Source organism: Bos grunniens, chromosome 9, assembly GCF_055505025.1.
Source record: "Bos grunniens cultivar Pamir isolate PY7600 chromosome 9, Bosgru_T2T1.0, whole genome shotgun sequence".
In the NCBI taxonomy this organism is placed as follows: domain Eukaryota; kingdom Metazoa; phylum Chordata; class Mammalia; order Artiodactyla; family Bovidae; genus Bos; species Bos grunniens.
Genome location: NC_141173.1, coordinates 41,825,536 through 41,843,046, shown reverse-complemented (window position 1 = coordinate 41,843,046; position 17,511 = coordinate 41,825,536). Strand labels below are relative to the sequence as shown.

Here is a 17,511-nt window from a genome sequence, read left to right as displayed (position 1 = left end):
TCTTTTAAATTTGTACATATAGAGCCATTATTTTCCTTCCAGTGGATTTTAAGAGTAGCTATTGTGAAATTAAATAAAATGACTTTAGTATGCTGTATGTGAATTTTCTCAACCACTTTGAGGTGAAAGGCATTTGTTCTGTTTTTCCTGCCTGCTAAAGTTACAGTTATGCAGTGGCCCTACAGCTGCTGGGCTTGGATGACGGGACTGGGCCCAGTAACAGGGATCCTGTCCTGATGAGGGGGACCTACTTGTCCTTTCTGTATCTGCGTCACCTGAGGATCCGGGAGCTGCAGGTATGTGGATGGTCTTGCATGCATCTGAATTGTTTGGTTGTCCTGTAAAGGGGGCTTTCCTGCTGCTCCAGTAATGTGCATTTTTACACTTTGTTCTGATTCTTCCATGAAATCAGGCCTTTTGGAGGGTGGTATGTTCCTCTCTCAGCAGTAGGGTTGACCTGCCAACTTCTGGGACCCTAGTAAGTTTCACTGTGTAGGGTGGGCCAGCAAAGGCAGGGTCATGACCCTGTTCTTTCTTTGTTTCAGCGCATCTGCTTAGGAATTCTAAACTATTTTAGATCTGTTGAGCGAACACTGACGATCAACACTTCAGGCCTTACCTTGGTTTCAGGGAGCCTGGTCCCTACCTCAGAAGACAGTTCCTGGGTAAATAAAGCAAAAGGAGGCATGGGCACCTCGCAAGGCCTAGGCGCTCACCACTATGCCCACGGGACACCTGCCGAGCACAGGGTGAGGATTGTGTTACAGTTTTTTTCCCATGATTATCTTGTCTTCTAAGCCACTTCTTCTTAGCACCTGGAATCAGTTAAAATGATGAAGTAACAGGTGGGAGTTTCTAGGAAAATAACTTTTTTGAAAAATTGCAGTGAAAAGGGAAATGGCTTTTTAACCACAATAAATACAGTGTCCACTTGAGAGCAGGACATAGGCAGAGAACATGAAGGCCTGGAAACCACAATAGGAAGGAAGGCAGGCATTTCAGCTGCTGATTTATCCACTTTATAGTGAACAGACCAAGAGGAGCCCTTTCAGAGAACCACATGTCCTTACAGAGAAATTCTTATAAGACCCTCCTTGACATTGCAAGAAGTATTTTTTTTTTTTGCCTCTTTTCTGTTTTCTAAGCCCCAATTAAAAAAAAAAAAAGATTAAAAAATAAATGTAGGAAAAAAACTTGAAAGATACAAATATTGGATTCTTCTATCCCTCCTAAAACCTGCTAGTCCCTTGGTGCTTTTAATATCTCTTGGATATATTTTTATATAATCTCAAAAAAATCATATTAAATCTCATATTAAATCCCTTTCTTTGGGAGTAAAGCTGAAAAATATATTTTCTTGAAATATTGTAGACACTTTTGCAATATGTTCATCTTAATCTCCAGAACGTTTATTCTTGATGGTAGGATTTAATATGAATTTTTCATCTTCTTAAAAGATACTAGCTTGACAAATGTGAAAAATAATATCTACTTAGCTACTAAATAGGTCATATTTTAAATTTGTATGACTGTTGACTTGTTTTATTAAGGATATGAAATCTTATTATCAACTGTTGCTCATATGCAGTCTGGAGTAGTGCTGTCCAGTAGAAATACAACACAAACCACAGATGTCATATACAATTTTCTAATAGCCACATATAAGAAACATGAAATTAATTTTAATAATGTAATCTATTTAAACCCAGTGTATTTAAAATATCATCCTTCTAACATGTAATCAATATAAAGAAATCATTGATGAGATATTATATATTTTTTCATACTAAATCTTCAAAACCGGTTGTTAGTATGCAGCTCATATGTACAGGTATAGTACCTCTCAACTCAGACAAGCCACATTTCATGTGCTCCGTAGCCACATGTGATTAGAGCCTACTGTATTGAATAATTCAGCTCTGGATATTAGAAAACATTTTCTTAGTTTTCCTGCCTAGTCATTTCAAGTCCAACTTACTAAGTAACTGGGAAATTCTTCTTTTTGGTCTTCTTCCCTATCAATTTCCCCCTCCCCTCTCCTCACTGTACACAGATTTCCCTTTTTACCTTTCTTCCTTCTTCCCTTGATCCTAATTTATGGTGAGCCAAGTTCAGTTAATATGTCCCTCAGTGGAACTGGAGAGGAGGGTTAAGACACTTTTGAAACAAACACACCCATAAAACAAACACATCTTTTGTCTTGCTAATATCCAGCCTGTCTTATACCACATCTGGGTGTGTTATTTGCTAATAGATTAAAAAAAGATCTTTCTTACCACTGCGCCCTTCTCCCAGTTTGTTTTTCTAGGATGGGGTAGGGTGGAAAGGAAGGAGGAGAGGGAAGACAAATCCTATCCTGTCCCATTGATTGTAGGAGGAGTTTCTCAAGGGTAACACAGTTTTTCTTTCCTATGGTCTCACAAATGGTAGGAATAACATCACCCTTAAGAAACTGCCAGCAGGTACTACTTTAGTGTGAGAAACTCAAGGAGGTAGCCTTTCTTCGAGGTCTTTAATAGGACCATGTGATTTAGCTGCACTCCTTGTATGTGGCCATGTCAGCATTTAATCTAGAATGCCCAGACTAACTATGTGATTCTTTCTCATGTAGAGGATGAAAGGAACAGATGCTAATTTGTTGGACTGATCTTACCAGGCCAGGGCTAAGGCTACCTGGAGAAAGATTTTTGGGCTTAGCAGCCAGCAGAGGTAAAGAAGAAGCAACTGAGATGGAAACCCTCTTCCCTGGGCCCAGTGTGTTTGATCCCATAAGGAAAATCTTAGGCTGGTATTAACACACATTTGCTCAATGATAATACCAAAAAAGGAAAGCCCCTACGGCCTGTCATGGGCACTTTGCCACGTGCCTACTTTAGGCATGTGGCAGAGCAGAAAGGGCCCCAGAATTAGAGGCAGCAGGCTTTTCCTGGCTGTTTGACCTTGAGCATGCTTCTTCAGGCACGTAGGCCTGACACCTCATGGCATGTTCAGTATCTGCCTGGATTTGACATGCCGGTATCAGAGACTGTTGTAGCAAGTAGTGGGAGATGAAGCTGCAGAAGAAAAGAGACCATGAAAGGCTAGGCTCTCCTCAGGATATGGAGCTAATTTCAAGATTGGTGAGGAAGAGATAATTTTAAATAAGAAAATGGCACTCCTCTTTGCTTTATAAGTTTCTCAAGATCTTTGCCCAAACATAATCATGTTTATTCCTTTGCTTGAACTGTTCATGGATTTTTCTATTCTCACAAGATAAAGTCCAAGCCTCTTGGTGAAGTGTACAAGGCTGGGTGCAAGCTGGCCCCTGCCAACCTCTCAGACCTCATTTCCCCCCTCCTGTCCCTATACCTTCATTCTTACGGACCTGGGCCTGCCCTTCCTCTGAAGGGGCAGAGCTGTTCATGCCTCTGAGTCTTATATATAACTGCCCTTTTGTCCCTCACCTCCTCTCCTTGATAAAGGCTTACTCTATTCAAGTCCATTCAAACATTACCTCTCTGAGAAGTCTTTCTTATATCTCTATACAGAGCTTAGTGCTTCTTCCTCTGATTTATCTACCTACATTACAGCACATGACTCATTCCATGAGCCCATCATTCATTCATTCTCCCATTCATATACCCCACAAATGTTCTGACCAATAAATATACTAGGCACTAGGTATACAGCAGTAAACAAAACTGTCACAAATTCTTGCCATTATGGGACTATTTAATGGAAAGAGACAGATATTAAATAAGTAAGTGACATTGTAGAATGGCTAAAGGTTTGACACCAAGGTTTCTCCAGAAATCCTAGGCCCTTGCAGTTGGGAGGTGCCAGTGGACTGTGAGCAGAAGTGACATGTGTCACTTCAGTCCAAAGCATGTAAGGGCTGACCCATGACCCTCCAGCTCTCTTCCCCTGCTGCAGCCAGTGGAAGGCATGTGTCAAGCCACAAAATAGAAACATCCTAGATCCTTGGGTCACTGCTAGAAGAGAGAAGCCTAGAAAGCAACTAGTCCTGCAGTGAGCTCTGCCTGAGTTAGAAATTAATTTGAAATGTTGACTACTGAGCTTTAAGGTTGTTTGTCACAGAATAACCTAGCCTTTATGAACTGGTAAAGATGGTGATAGAAGCTGTGGTGAAAAATTAAGTAGGATAAGGGGATAGAGAGTTGGTGATAGGATATTGCAGGTGGAAGGGAGATGATCAGGGAAGGCCTTAATGAGAAGGTACAATCTGAGTAAAGACCTGAAGGAAATCAGGAAGCAGACCATGTGACTGACTGGGAGAAGAGTGCCAGGCAGAGGGGAGAGCCAGTGCGAAGGCCCTGAGGCAGAACTGTGTCCAGCAGTGTTATAGGAACAGCAAGGAGCTTAGTGCAGCAAATGAGGTTAGAGAGATTGGAGCGCATTACACAGGGCCTTGTGGATCATTCTGAGGACTTTGAGTGAAAAGAAGAGCCCTTGGAGAGTTTTGAGAGTGATGTGATTTGACTTTTTTTTTTTTTTTTTTAACATCTTTGCTGCTGTATTGGGAATAGACTGAAGGGCTGAGCAGAGACTAGCTACTACATTGATCAAACTAGAGACACTATATCTGAGAAGACGCAGGATGAGAAATGGTTAGGTTCTGTATGATTTCCAGGCTGTTGGGATGTAGAATATGAGAGAAGTCATTGTTGATTCCAAGGTTTTGGCCTGAATATCTGTAAGTTTGGAGTTGCCATCATCTATGACGTGGTTAGCACAAGTTTGTTGGGAAGATCAGGCTCTTGGTTAAGGGCATTGAAACTTTGCCATTCTTAATAGATGTTCAGGTGGCAAAAAGCAAATAGAGAGCTGCATATATATCTTTCACCTGCTGCTGCTGCTGCTAAGTCTGTTAAATCATGTCCGACTCTGTGCAACCCCATAGACAGAAGCCCACCAGGCTCCCCTGTCCCTGGGATTCTCCAGGCAGGAACACTGGAGTGGGTTGCCATTTCCTTCTCCAATATTTTTCACCTAGTAGGTATCTAATAAATGTTTGTTGAACAAAAGAAAGACTCTGTTCATAACAGAATAGTTGTGAGGTCACAAAAAGTCTATGTAAATGAAAGTGCTTTGCAGAGTCTATCATACTGTTCAAATTCCGAAAAAAAAATAGTTTTGATAAAGTATTATACTCTACAAGTGAGGTGGAGACTAGGAGATATTTTTTGTTTTCCTTTTAAAAGATTTAAAATACTGACCCTAAAGATTGAGTCATTCACCGAACAAAGTTTGATGAGTTCTTAGACTGTATTAATATTATTATTAGTAGTAGTACTGTTTATTATTTGAAATTAATGAAAAGATGATTTAGAAAAAGGCAAGTTAGTCAGAGAACTGTTGTCTACATTTCCAAAAGGCCTAAACTTTTTGTTAACAAGTGATAGCAGAAACCAGTAGAGTGAAAAGAGTTAATGATGGCCACCAATTTTCCTATAACTACTATACTCAAATAGTTACCTTGACATCAGTAAATTTGCAGACTTAAAAGCATATGAATTATCCCAAAGGTCAGATTATACCTTAGCCAAACAGGTAATTAGTGCCTTCCTTTTCTTGCCACTCCTCCAAGAATAATATTGAAGGATCAACTTTCTACAACACAAAAAGCATTAGAAGGAAGGTCTTCTACATAGCCAATGGAAGAAACTAAAATAAAAAGGAAATATTATAATGACTGAACCATAACTCTACATAAGGTAATTTGGCCATCTGGTCTTCAGGTTCATCTTCTATGGACACAAGCATACATTTCAGACACAGGGAGGGAAAAGGAAAAATATGTATGTCTATCTAAAGGGCTCAAACAATGAATTGGGTATAGGGAAAGTGGGGGGGGGGGGGGAAGACCATTGAAATAGCTGGTAGCATTAGAGTTAGTGTCTTGACTCTGTTATTGCTTTCCATCAGCTTTAGAACTTAATCCAGTTGCCATTTCTTTAACAGCTCAGAAAATTGTGCTGTACAAGGACACTGAGAAAGGTCTTTTCCAGTGAAGTGCATATAGTAGCATACCATATTAAGTTGTCCCTTGTTTTCCTCAGAGAAGAATTCATTTTGCATAACAGGCTTTAGGAGCTAAATGCCAATAGAAGTCAACATGTAAATCTAAGCAAACTGTTTAATATGTTACATGTAATTTTCTCAGCAGCATTTCTGTTTTCCACTGGTACCTATCATTTCACAAAAAACAATATGTTCACTTTCGGCACTCCTAGACAAAGGAAGCTCCTAATTATCAAAAAGTTTTTGCCTAAAAGAATAGTAAAAAAGTAAACCAAAAGCAACCACCTACCAGAAAAATGTTTAACAATAAAATATCTTCTTGATGGAATATTATGAACCATAGCTATTATTTAGAAATGGTCCTAGTTTTACTTATTAGAATATTTCTGAATTCCAGCTTGAATATTTAAAAATCTATAATTGAATGAGCAACTCATTAAAGAGGAGTCTTTTCAGGGACTTTAAATATTTAATTACCTGGTGTACTTAAACAGGACATAAAAACTGATACAGAGCCAGAGTATTGAAAGGGCCCACAGAGTACACTCCATCCACCTTTCTGATACTGACAATTATCCATCAATACCAGTAATCATCTGCCCTGTTTACAAAAAGTAAATGATACATCTCCTGAGAGCCAGCATGTAATGACTGCTTAAAATTTATAGATAAATGGATTCTAGCCAACAACTTATTACTGAACAAAGTTTTTATAAGAATGAATAGATAGGGAATAAAAGATTGGGACCCATTGGTTCCATAGTTTAAATGACTCGTGAATATAACAACTAAGAAAAAAATACATATATATATAAAATAGCAAATGTTGGTAAGGATGTTGAGGAATTGTAACTCTTGTGTATTGTTGAAAGTGAAAGTGAAGTCATTCAGTTGTGTCCGACTCTGTGACCCCATGGATTATAGCCTACCAGGCTTCTCAGTCCATGGGATTTTCCAGGCAAGAGTACTGGAGTGGGATGCCATTTCCTTCTCCAGGGATCTTCCTGACCCATGGATTGAACCTGGGTCTCCCGCATTGTAGGCAGACGCTTTACCCTCTGAGCCACCAGGGTTAGTGGTAATGTAAAGTGGTACAACTGCTTGTGTAAAACAGTATGGTGGTTCCTCAAAAAATTAAAAATAGAACTATCTTATGTCTAGCAATTATATCATATGACCAGCTATCCTATGACCAAGGGCAAAGGGAAGCTGCAACAAGATGGTAGAAGGGGTGCAATCACATACCAGCCAGAGATGCTTGGAGGGCACAAATAAAACTTTGTGTGCACCAGGACCAAGGAAAGGGAGCAGTGACCCTCACAAGAGATGGAGCCACACCTGCCTTTGAGTGTTTGAGGGTCTTCTGTGGAGGCGTGAGTCAGCAGTGGTCTGCCATGGAGACAGAGGCTCTAGAAACAGCAGTCCTGGGAGGCACGTCGTGTGGCATAAGTCCTCTTAAAGGAGATCTCTGTTAGCGCCACTGTAAAGCCACCGGGGAGACGCCAGGGTGGGGGCGGGGGTGGGGGGCAACTCACAAACTGGAGAACAGTTAAACCAAAGAAGTTCTCATGCTGCTGTGAAAGTTCTAAGCCACACAACAGACTTCCCAACCTGGGGATTTGGAAAAGGGACTGAGTATCCCCAGGGAATCTGACTCTGAAGGTCAGCAGGATTTGATTACAGAACTTCCAAGGACTGGAGAAACAGAAACTCTTGGAGGGCGCAAACAAAATCTTGCGCATACATGACCCAGGAGAAAGGAGCAGTGACCCCACAAGAGACTGAGCCAAACTTGCCTGTGTATGCTTGGGAGTTTCTGGCAGAGATATTGTTCAACAGTAGCCTGGAATGGGGTCAAGGGCACTGACTGCAACAGTCCTGGGAGTCCCAGCATGCTGGCATAAGTCTTTTTGAAGGAGGTTGCCATTGTCCCTACCATAGTCTAGCCTCAGGCCAAACTACAGGGAGGGAACACAGCTCCTCCCATCTGCAGAAAATTGGATTAAAGATTTACTGAGCATGGCCTTGCTCACCAGAACAAGACCCAGTTTTCCCCCAGTTAGTCCTCCCCAGTCAGGAAGCTTGCACAAGCCTCTTATCCTCATCCATCACAGGGGAGACAGAATGAAAACCACAATCACAGAAAACTAACCAAGCTGATCACATGGACCACAACCTTGCCTAACTCAATGAAACTATGAGCCATGCTGTGTAGGGTCACCCAAGATGGACAGGACATGGTGGAGAGTTCTGACAAAATGTGGTCCACTGGAGAAGGGAATGGCAAACCACTCCAGCATTCTTGCCTTGAGAACCCCATGAACAGTATGAAAAGGCAAAAAGATATGACACTGAAAGATGAGCCCCCTAGGTCAGTAGTTGTCCAATATGCTACTAGAGAAGAGCAGAGAAATAGCTCCAGAAGGAATGAAGAGGCTGAGCCAAAACGGAAACAGTGCCCAGTTGTGGATGTGTCTGGTGGTGAAAGTAAGTCTGATGCTATTAAGAACTATATTGCATAGGAACCTGGAATGTTAGGTCCATGAATCAAGGTAAATTGGAAGTGATCAAACAGGAGATGGCAAGAGTGAACATTGACATTTTAGGAATCAGTGAACTAAAATGGACCAGAACAGATGAATTTAATTCAAATGACCATTATGTCTACTACTGTGGGAATAATCCCTTAGAAGAAATGGAATAGCCCTCATAGTCAACAAAAGAGTTCAAAATGCAGTACTTGGATGCAATCTCAAAAACAACAAAATGATCTTGGTTTGTTTCAAAGACAAACCATTCAATATCACAGTAATCCAAGTCTATGCACCAACTAATAATGCCGAAGAAGCTGAAGTTGAATGGTTCTATGAAGATCTACAAGACCTCCTAGAACTAACACCAAAAAAGAGATATTCTTTTCATCACAGGGTACTAGAATGCAAAAGTAGGAAGTCAAGAGATACCTGGAGTGACAAGTAAGTTTGGCCTTGGAGTACAAATCGAAGCAGGACAAAGACTAACGGAGTTTTACCCAGAGAAGGTGCTGGTCATAGCAAACACCCTCTTCCAAAAACACAAGAGACAGCTCTACACATGGACATCACCAGATGGTCAACACCGAAATCAAACTGATTATATACTTTGTAGCCTAAGTAGAGAATCTCTATCAGATCAAATCAGTCGCTCAGTCATGTCCGACTCTTTGCGACCCCATGAATTGTAGCACGCCAGGCCTCCCTGTCCAACACCAACGCCCGGAGTTCACTGAGACTCACCTCCATTGAGTCAATGATGCCATCCAGCCATCTCATCCTCTGTCATCCCCTTCTCCTCCTGCCCCCAATCCCTCCCAGCATCAGGGTCTTTTCCAATAAGTCAACTCTTCGCTTGAGGTGGCCAAAGTACTGGAGTTTCAGCTTTAGCATCATTCCTTCCAAAGAACACACAGGACTGATCTCCTTTAGGACGGACTGGTTGGATCTCCTTGCAGTCCAAGGGACTCTCAAGAGTCTTCTCCAACGCCACAGTTCAAAAGCATCAAATCCTTGGTGCTCAGCCTTCTTCACAGTCCAACTCTCACATCCATACATGACCACAGGAAAAACCATGTTTTTTTCCTGTATAGAATCTCTCTACAGTCAGCAAAAACAAGACTGGGAGCTGACTGTGGCTCAAATCATGAACTCCTTATTGCAAAATTCAGAATTATTTGAAGAATGTAGTGAAAACTACTAGGCCATTCAGATATGACCTAAATCAAATCCCTTATGATTATACAGTGGAAGTGATAAACAAATTCAACAGATTAGATCTGGTAAACAGAGTGCCTGAAGAATTATGGACAGAGGTTCATAACATTGTACAGGAGGCAGTGATCAAAACCATTCCCAAGAAAAAGAAATGCAAAAAGGCAAAATGATTGTTTGAGGAGGCCTTACAAATAGCTGAGAAAAGAGAAGTGAAAGACAAAGGAGAAAAGGAAAGACATACCCATCTGAATGCAGAGATCCAGAGAATAGAGGGAGACATAAGAAAGTCTTTTTAAGTTAACAATGCAAAGAAATAGAGGGAAACAATAGAATGGGAAGGACTAGAGATCTCTTCAAGAAAATTAGAGATAACAAGGGAATATTTCATGCAAGATAGGCACAATAAAGGACAGAAACAGTATGGACCTAATAGAAGCAGAAGATATTAAGAAGAGGTGGCAAGAATACACAGAAGAACTATACCAAAAAGGTCTTAATGAACCACAATGGTGTGATCACTCACCTAGAGCCAGACATCCTGGAGTGTGAAGTCAAGTGGGCCTTAGGAAGCATCACTACAAACAAAGCTAGTGGAGGTGATGGAATTCCAGCTGAACTATTTCAAATCTTAAAAGCAGATGCTGTGAAAGTGCTGCACTCACTATGCCAGCAAATTTGGAAAACTCAGCAGTGGCCACAGGACTGGAAAAGGTCAGTTTTCATTCTAATCCCAAAGAAGGGCAATACCAAAGAATGTTCAAACTACCATACACTTTCACTCATTTCACATGGTAGCAAAGTAATGTTCAAATACCATCAAGCTAGGCTTCAAAAGTGTAGGGACATAGAAATTCCAGATGTACAAGCTGGACTTAGAAAAGGCAGAGGAACCAGAGATCAAATTGCCAATATCTTGAATCATAGAAAAAGCAAGCGAATAAAAAAAAAAAATCTGCTTCATTGACTACGCTAAAACCTTTGCCTATGTGGGTTACAACAAACTGTGGAAAATTCTGAAAGAGATGGGAATACCAGACTACCTTACCTGCCTCCTGAGAAACCTGTATGCAGGTCAAGAAGCAACAGTTAGAACCAGACATGGAACAACAGACTGGTTCCAAACTGGGAAAGGAGTATATCAAGGCTGTATATTGTCACCCTGCTTATTTAACTTACATGTAGAGTACATCATGTGAAATACCAGGCTAGATAAATCACAAGCTGGAATCAAGATTGCCGGGAGAAATATCAATAACCTCAGATATGCAGATGATACCATGCTTGTGGCAGAAAGCAAAGAGGAATTAAAGAGCCTCTTGATGAAGGTGAAAGAGGAGACTGAAAAAGCTGGCTTAAAACTCAACAGTCAAGAAACTAAGATCATGGCATCCAATTTCATCACTTCATGGCAAATAGATGGGGAAACAATGAAAATAGTGACAGACTTTATTTTCTTGGGTTCCAAAATCACTGTGGAAGGTGACTGCAGCCACAAAATTAGAAGATACTTGCTTCTTAGAAGAAAAGTTATGACAAGCCTAGACAGCATATTAAAAAGCAGAGACATTACTTTGCCTACAAAGGTCTGTATAGTCAAAGCTATGGTTTTCCAATAGCCATGTATGGATGTAAGAACTGGACAATAGAAAAGCCTGAATGTGGAAGAATTGATGTCTTCAAATTGTGGTGCTGGAGAAGACTCTTGAGAGTCCCTTGGATAGCAAGGAGATTAAGGTAGTCAATCATAAAGGAAATCAGTTCTGAATATTCATTGGAAGGACTGATGCTGAAGTTGAAGTCCCATACTTTGGCCACCTGATGTGAAGAACTGACTCATGGAAAAGACCCTGATGCTGAGAAAGACTAAAGGCAGGAGGAGAAGGGGATGGCAGAGAATAAGATGGTTGGATGGCCTCACCAACTCAATGGACATGAGTTTCAGCAAACTCTGGGAGATGGTGAAGGACAGGGAAGCCTGGTTTGTTGCAGTCCATAAGGTCGCAAAGAGTTGGACATGACTGAGCAACTGAACACCAGATGTCTGGCAATTCCACAAAGAAAGAATACGTAGTCTGTGCAAAGGACCTGTGGCCAGAGAAGCACGGTACCCAGAGGAAATCAAAAGAATACATGAATGGCTGGGACACAGTAATCCAGGTGGAAAGTGGTACCAAAAAAATGTAACCCAAGGTTTTTCAACGTTGGCATTATTGACATTTTGGGCCTGATAATTCTTTATTGTGAGAGACTGTCTTGTGCACTGTGGAATATTTGGAAGCATCCCTGGCCTCTACCCACTAGATGCCAGTAGCACCTCCCCTAAGTTATAATAACCAAAAAAGTCTCCAGACATGGCCAAATGTCCTCTGAGGGCAAAAATCACATTTGGTTCAAAACCACTGGAAAGGGATAGGCAGGGAGCAGACCATGCAGGTCCTTTTATGGAGTTTTGTTTTGTACTATGAGCAATGGGAAGCCTTTAGAGGCTTTAGATGTTAAAGGGGAGAATGGATAACATAATCTAAGCTCCATTTCTAAAAGATCCTCTGCTAGTAGTGAATAAAATGGAGGGGAGAAAAAGCCCATGCCAGAAGGAAAGTGGACAGACCATTTAACAGGCTAAACCAGTTTAGAAGCTGCTGGACTAGTTCTAGTGCCAGATGGTGACAGCTTGGACTAGGGTGGTGGGTGGTGTCATTGCAGTTGGATGGATTTGAGACATAGGAAGTAAAATCAACAGGACTTAGTGATAGATTGGACATGTAGGGTGAGATAGAAAGAGATATCTGGAATGATTCGTGCTAGAGGAAGTAGATGGGTGGTGGTGATGTTTACTAAGTGGGGAAGCTGGAGGTGGCTTAGGTTCATGGGGGAGAGCACATGATTTGATCATGTTAAATTTGAGGGGCTTTTGAGATGCCCAAGAACAGATGTTAAATAGATAATTGGATATGTGGGTCTGGAATTCTAGGAGGTCTGGATTGGGATATAAACTGGGGAGCAAATTGTCTAAAGATGGTTATCTCAGCTGTGAAAGTGTACAATCTCCAAGTGAAGGACTATTGGAAGAAAAGATGGAAGTCCTAGGAGCTTGAGTGTGGGCCACTATTTGATGACCTGATAAAGAAGAAATGGCTGAAAAACTGGTGATAGCAAGGAAAATGTGGAGTCCCAGAAAGCCAATGCAGAAAGTGGGTCAATAAGCAGGGAATGCTAAACCATGTCCAATCTTCCTGAGAGAGTACATAAAGATGACTATAGAAAGTCTGCTGGATGGTCATTGTTGGTCTTTGTAAAATTGGTTCGGGTGGCTTGATGGAGACAGGAGCTAGATGGGTGAGGAGTAGGAGGTAAGGAGAAGGAGACAGATGATGTTTTAGGAGGGGTTGGACTGTGAGAAGGAGGGCCATAAAGTGGAACCTGGGGAAGGGTATGAGGATATTTTAAAATAAGAGGGCCAGGAGCATGTATCAGTGTCAGTTGGGAAATCTTTGGTTGAGATGAATTAGATGTCCAAGGAGAAGAGATGCTTCAGAGCAGGAGGGAATGACCTTAGTGAAGGGGAGTGTAATAGGCCCCTACAGTGCAGAGGGAGCAGTAGAGGGGGTGGCAAGCATGGTGGGTTTGTGTGTGAATGGAGAAGTGGAGGGGCATCAGCTGAGACTGAGGGAGGGCTGGACATTGGGAGTGGGGAACAGGGTAGGGGAGTTTGAAATTATGAGAGTTATGATGAGAATAATGATTCCCAGGAAGCAATAGGCCCTTGGTCATCTAAAAATAAAATTATGATTGGACTAACTCAAAACTTGTGTTAGTTTCCTAGGGTTGCCATAACAAAGTACCACAAAGTGAGTGGCTCACAACAGCTGGGAGAGAAATTTATTCTCTTACGATTCTGGAAACAGTCCAAAATCAAGGTGTCAGCAGGACCATGCTGTCTCTGAAGGCCCCAGGGGAAAATCCTCATCACCTCTCGGGCTTCTGGTAGTTGTCAGCAATCCTTGGTGTTCTTGGCTTGTAGATGCATTACTCCAGTCTCTGTCTCTGTCTTCATGTGGCCTTCTCTCCTATGTGTCTGTTTCCAGATTTCCTCTTTTTATATGAACACCAGTCATTGGACTGAGGCTCACCTTAATCCAGTATGACCCCATCTTAACTTATGTACATCTCTAAAGACTATTTCCAAATAAGGCCACATTCACAAGTTTCAAGTGGACATGAATTTTAGGAGGACACCAAGTCATGAGATTGTGTTAATGCATTTTAGAAGTATTTATAAGATTAAGAGAAATAGCTGATTATAGATCTCAAGGGCCTCATATACATGTGAGGCCATACATACACATATGGTATCATATGCAACAAACCTTTTAGTGTCTCCACTGTCCCCGTGTGATAGATGAAGAAATGGAGTCTAAAGTCTAAGTGACTTGCTTAAAGTGAGGTCCTGGCAGAGTGCATGCGTGCTCAATCGCTTCAATCGTGTCAGAATCTTTGTGACCTAAATGCTGTAGCCTGCCAGGCTCCTCTGTCCATGGGATTCTCCAAGCAAGAATACTGGAGTGGCCATGGATGGGAATGGCAGCCCACTCAAGTATTCTTGCCTGGAGAATCCCATGGACAGAGGAGCCTAGTGGGCTACAGTCCACAGGGTTGCTAAGAGTTGCACACGACTGAGCATACATGCATACATGATGATGAAGATGAATTTTCCATTCTTACTTAAAGCCCCAACCACCAAAGCCATGCTTTTAATCTGGGTATCATGTGGTACCTTATGCCACGTGGTGAGCCCTCAGAGAAGCAAGCAAATAATAAATTGTATTTCTTGTAAAAAAAAAAAATGTTCTTTTCACTGAATTCACATTCTTCATTAAAAAATTTTTTTTAATCATGTATTTATTTTGTTCCCATTACTATTGGAGTCAGATATAAAAAATATTGCCAAGTGTGATAATGAGGAGTTTACCATATATGTTTTTTTTATTAGAATTTTATGGTTTCTAGTCTTACATTTAAGTCTTTAATCATTTTGAGTAAATTTTTATATATAATATAAAATAATGGTCCAGTTTAATACTTTTGCATGTGGCTGTTCATTTTTCCCAATAAGGAAAAAAGAACTAAAGAGATTGTCCTTATCTTATTGTATATTAATGCCTCTTTTGTGGCAAATTAATTGGCCATATATGTGTTGGTTTATTTCTTGGCTCTATATTCTGTTTCATTTATCCAATTTTTTTATGACAATGTCATACTGTTTTGATTACTATAGCTTTCTAATATAGTTTGAAATCTGTTGTGGGCGGGGGGGAGGAATACTGGAGTGGATTGCCATGCCCTCCTCCAGGGGATCTTTCCAACCCAGGAATCGAACCCATGTCTCTTACACCTCCTGCAATGGTAGGCAGGTTCTTTTACCACTAGCACCACCTGGGAAGCCCCAGGACCTAAACACAGGCACTCTGGCTTCAGAGACCACCTTTATCCCTTGGCTCTATGGTCTACCTTTTCCCAGATAATCCTGAATTAATTATAAAATTTAATCAACTGGTTAATCTATCCATCTTAGGAACTACTCTTCCCTGACATCTTTGTTGTTATCTTTTTCCCTACATATAGCTAGCTCTTTATACATTCATCATGTCTGCAGCTCCATGCTGACAGCCCTGGGTGGGAACAGAAGCCTGCCATTTTGTCCATTTGAGCGGGCAAAATATTGCTCTCCCTGTTCTGGTAACTTCCAGGCTTGGCTTTCTTTCCCAGGTCCAGAGCATCCAATTCATGGAGTTCTCAGAAGTGGAGAACCAGGATGACTACTACAGTATGGATGCTGGTTACATCCACACCCAGGACCAGCAAGGAGTGTATGTCATGTATGATGCAGCCTTGAGTGATCTGAAGGACCTAGAGACAGAACTGCTGCTTGTGGCCAGCCATTACATTGAGAGAGAAAAAGGTCAGAAGTCAGATTTTAAAAAATCAACCAGACAAAAATCAACCTATCCAAACGAACAAAAAACGCTAAGGGCTCTATTTAACACCTCCCACCTCAAAATATAAACACATGTATAATAGTTTCGGAAAATTCAATAAGCATTTATACCTCCCCAACACACACCACTCTAGAAAAGATAAAGTTTTGTTTCCAGCTCAAGTCCCCCATTTGTTGGAAACTGTAACTTGGTTATAGTTCTTAGTATTGTTTAGACTCTACTTGTTGCCCAGTAGCATTTCTGCATTACGTACTAGGTGCAGGGCCCTGAGGGAAGCAAAGTAAGCAAGTGAAATTAATGACTTTTTTTTCTAAGTGACAAAAAAAGAAATGATTGACCTTGGGGAAACTGCAGTTAGAAGCAGAGATATTTCTGAGTTCCTAACAAAAAACCACCAGGATGCAAGAAGACCTGGCTAGGAAAATGTCAGACAAGCCCCAGAGGGAGAAAGCATTAGTCAGGGTAATCAAATAACCCATAATCTGTATTCTCTCTTTCTTTTGGCATCACTCAAATTTATCCAGTTATAGAAATCAATGAGGTAAGAATATTCCTTTTGGAATAATATGATGCCATTAGTATTCCATTTAGAAAGAAATTAGAGTTTCTAGATGAATTGCAACACCTAAAGGGAAATTTAGCAAGAGATTGTGCTATTTTGTAATATATGTAGACTTTAATTAAGGATAATTCATGTTCGTATTATTATAAAATGTTGCTCTACCTTTCAGATCCCAGACAGAATTAATTTAGTATTAGTTTGAATTCTTTGTTCTCCCTTTGCTACAGACCATTTGGGATCTAAATCATGGGATGCAGTGATGGCATCCAACATTCCAGGGCACCTAATTTCAACTTTTAGCTTTTATCTTTACTGGTGATCTTACATACCAATGCATCATTTTTGCTGATGTTAATTTATAACATGATGTGACTGTGTTTAGCTACTAAGAACTTACTTTGACTGAAATACTTAGTCACATGAGCACATCTCACTGAGCTAGAGAGTATACAGTCATTCATTGTGAAATGATTTCCCAACTGCTGCTGGAGAAATTCCTGACCAATGGCTTTCTGTTGTTCAATACCCATCATATACTTGATAATCACTAAACCTGAAAATCCCTTACTTTTTAATATTTTATTCTGAAACAGACTGCTTAAAATTTTAAGCAATAATAATGCTGACAATGAAAACTTACAGTACTTTAGTGGGAAAATATTTTAGCTGAATAATGGCAATGGTTACCCTTACTGATTTAAGTTAGTAATTAGCACAATTAAGAAATACCTTAGAAATTTCCCTGAAAATTTTTGACTTGGTTGGCATCAATTGATACAGCAGTTTAAACTAGGTTTGTTGTTAAACCACCAGGAACCTGTTTTTACAGAGGAGAAATGTATGTTTTGCTTTTAAATTACAGGTTTGAGGAGATTTTAGTAAATCTTTCTAAAACTAATTTAGTAAGTCTTTCTAAAACAGAATTTTGGTTTATATTTCTAAAATTAGTCTTTTAAAACTAAAAGTAAAAACAAAAACCTCTGTTGATCTAGAAGTCAGCAAGTATGAATTTAAGACCTACCTAGTCTTGCCCATGTCTCTTTAGCCGATTCTTAGGAATCCCAGTTATCTATTTAGTGTTTTCATTCCTGAGAGGGAGCTGACAATCTGAGGGCTCCATTTCTACTAAGAATACCTCTGTAGTGAGGCCTGTCTCTAATCATTTTCATCCTTTTCTCTCCCA

At 40.6% G+C, this 17,511-nt stretch overlaps 1 protein-coding gene across 4 annotated transcripts in view; it reads left to right on the top strand.

Moving 5' to 3' along the window:
- Positions 1 to 17,511, top strand: part of LOC147365857 (coiled-coil domain-containing protein 162-like) — a 210,639-nt gene that overhangs the window by 65,120 nt on the left and 128,008 nt on the right. For all 4 annotated transcript variants that reach the window (XR_015132916.1, XM_086317383.1, XM_086317382.1 and 1 more), the window contains exons 13-15: positions 161 to 296; positions 546 to 749; positions 15,537 to 15,729. Coding sequence is in view for 3 of the 4 variants with exons in the window: in XM_086317383.1 (XP_086173509.1) it covers positions 161 to 296; positions 546 to 749; positions 15,537 to 15,729 (533 nt within the window). In the remaining variant the exon portion in view is untranslated. The remainder of the gene's footprint in view (positions 1 to 160; positions 297 to 545; positions 750 to 15,536; positions 15,730 to 17,511) is intronic.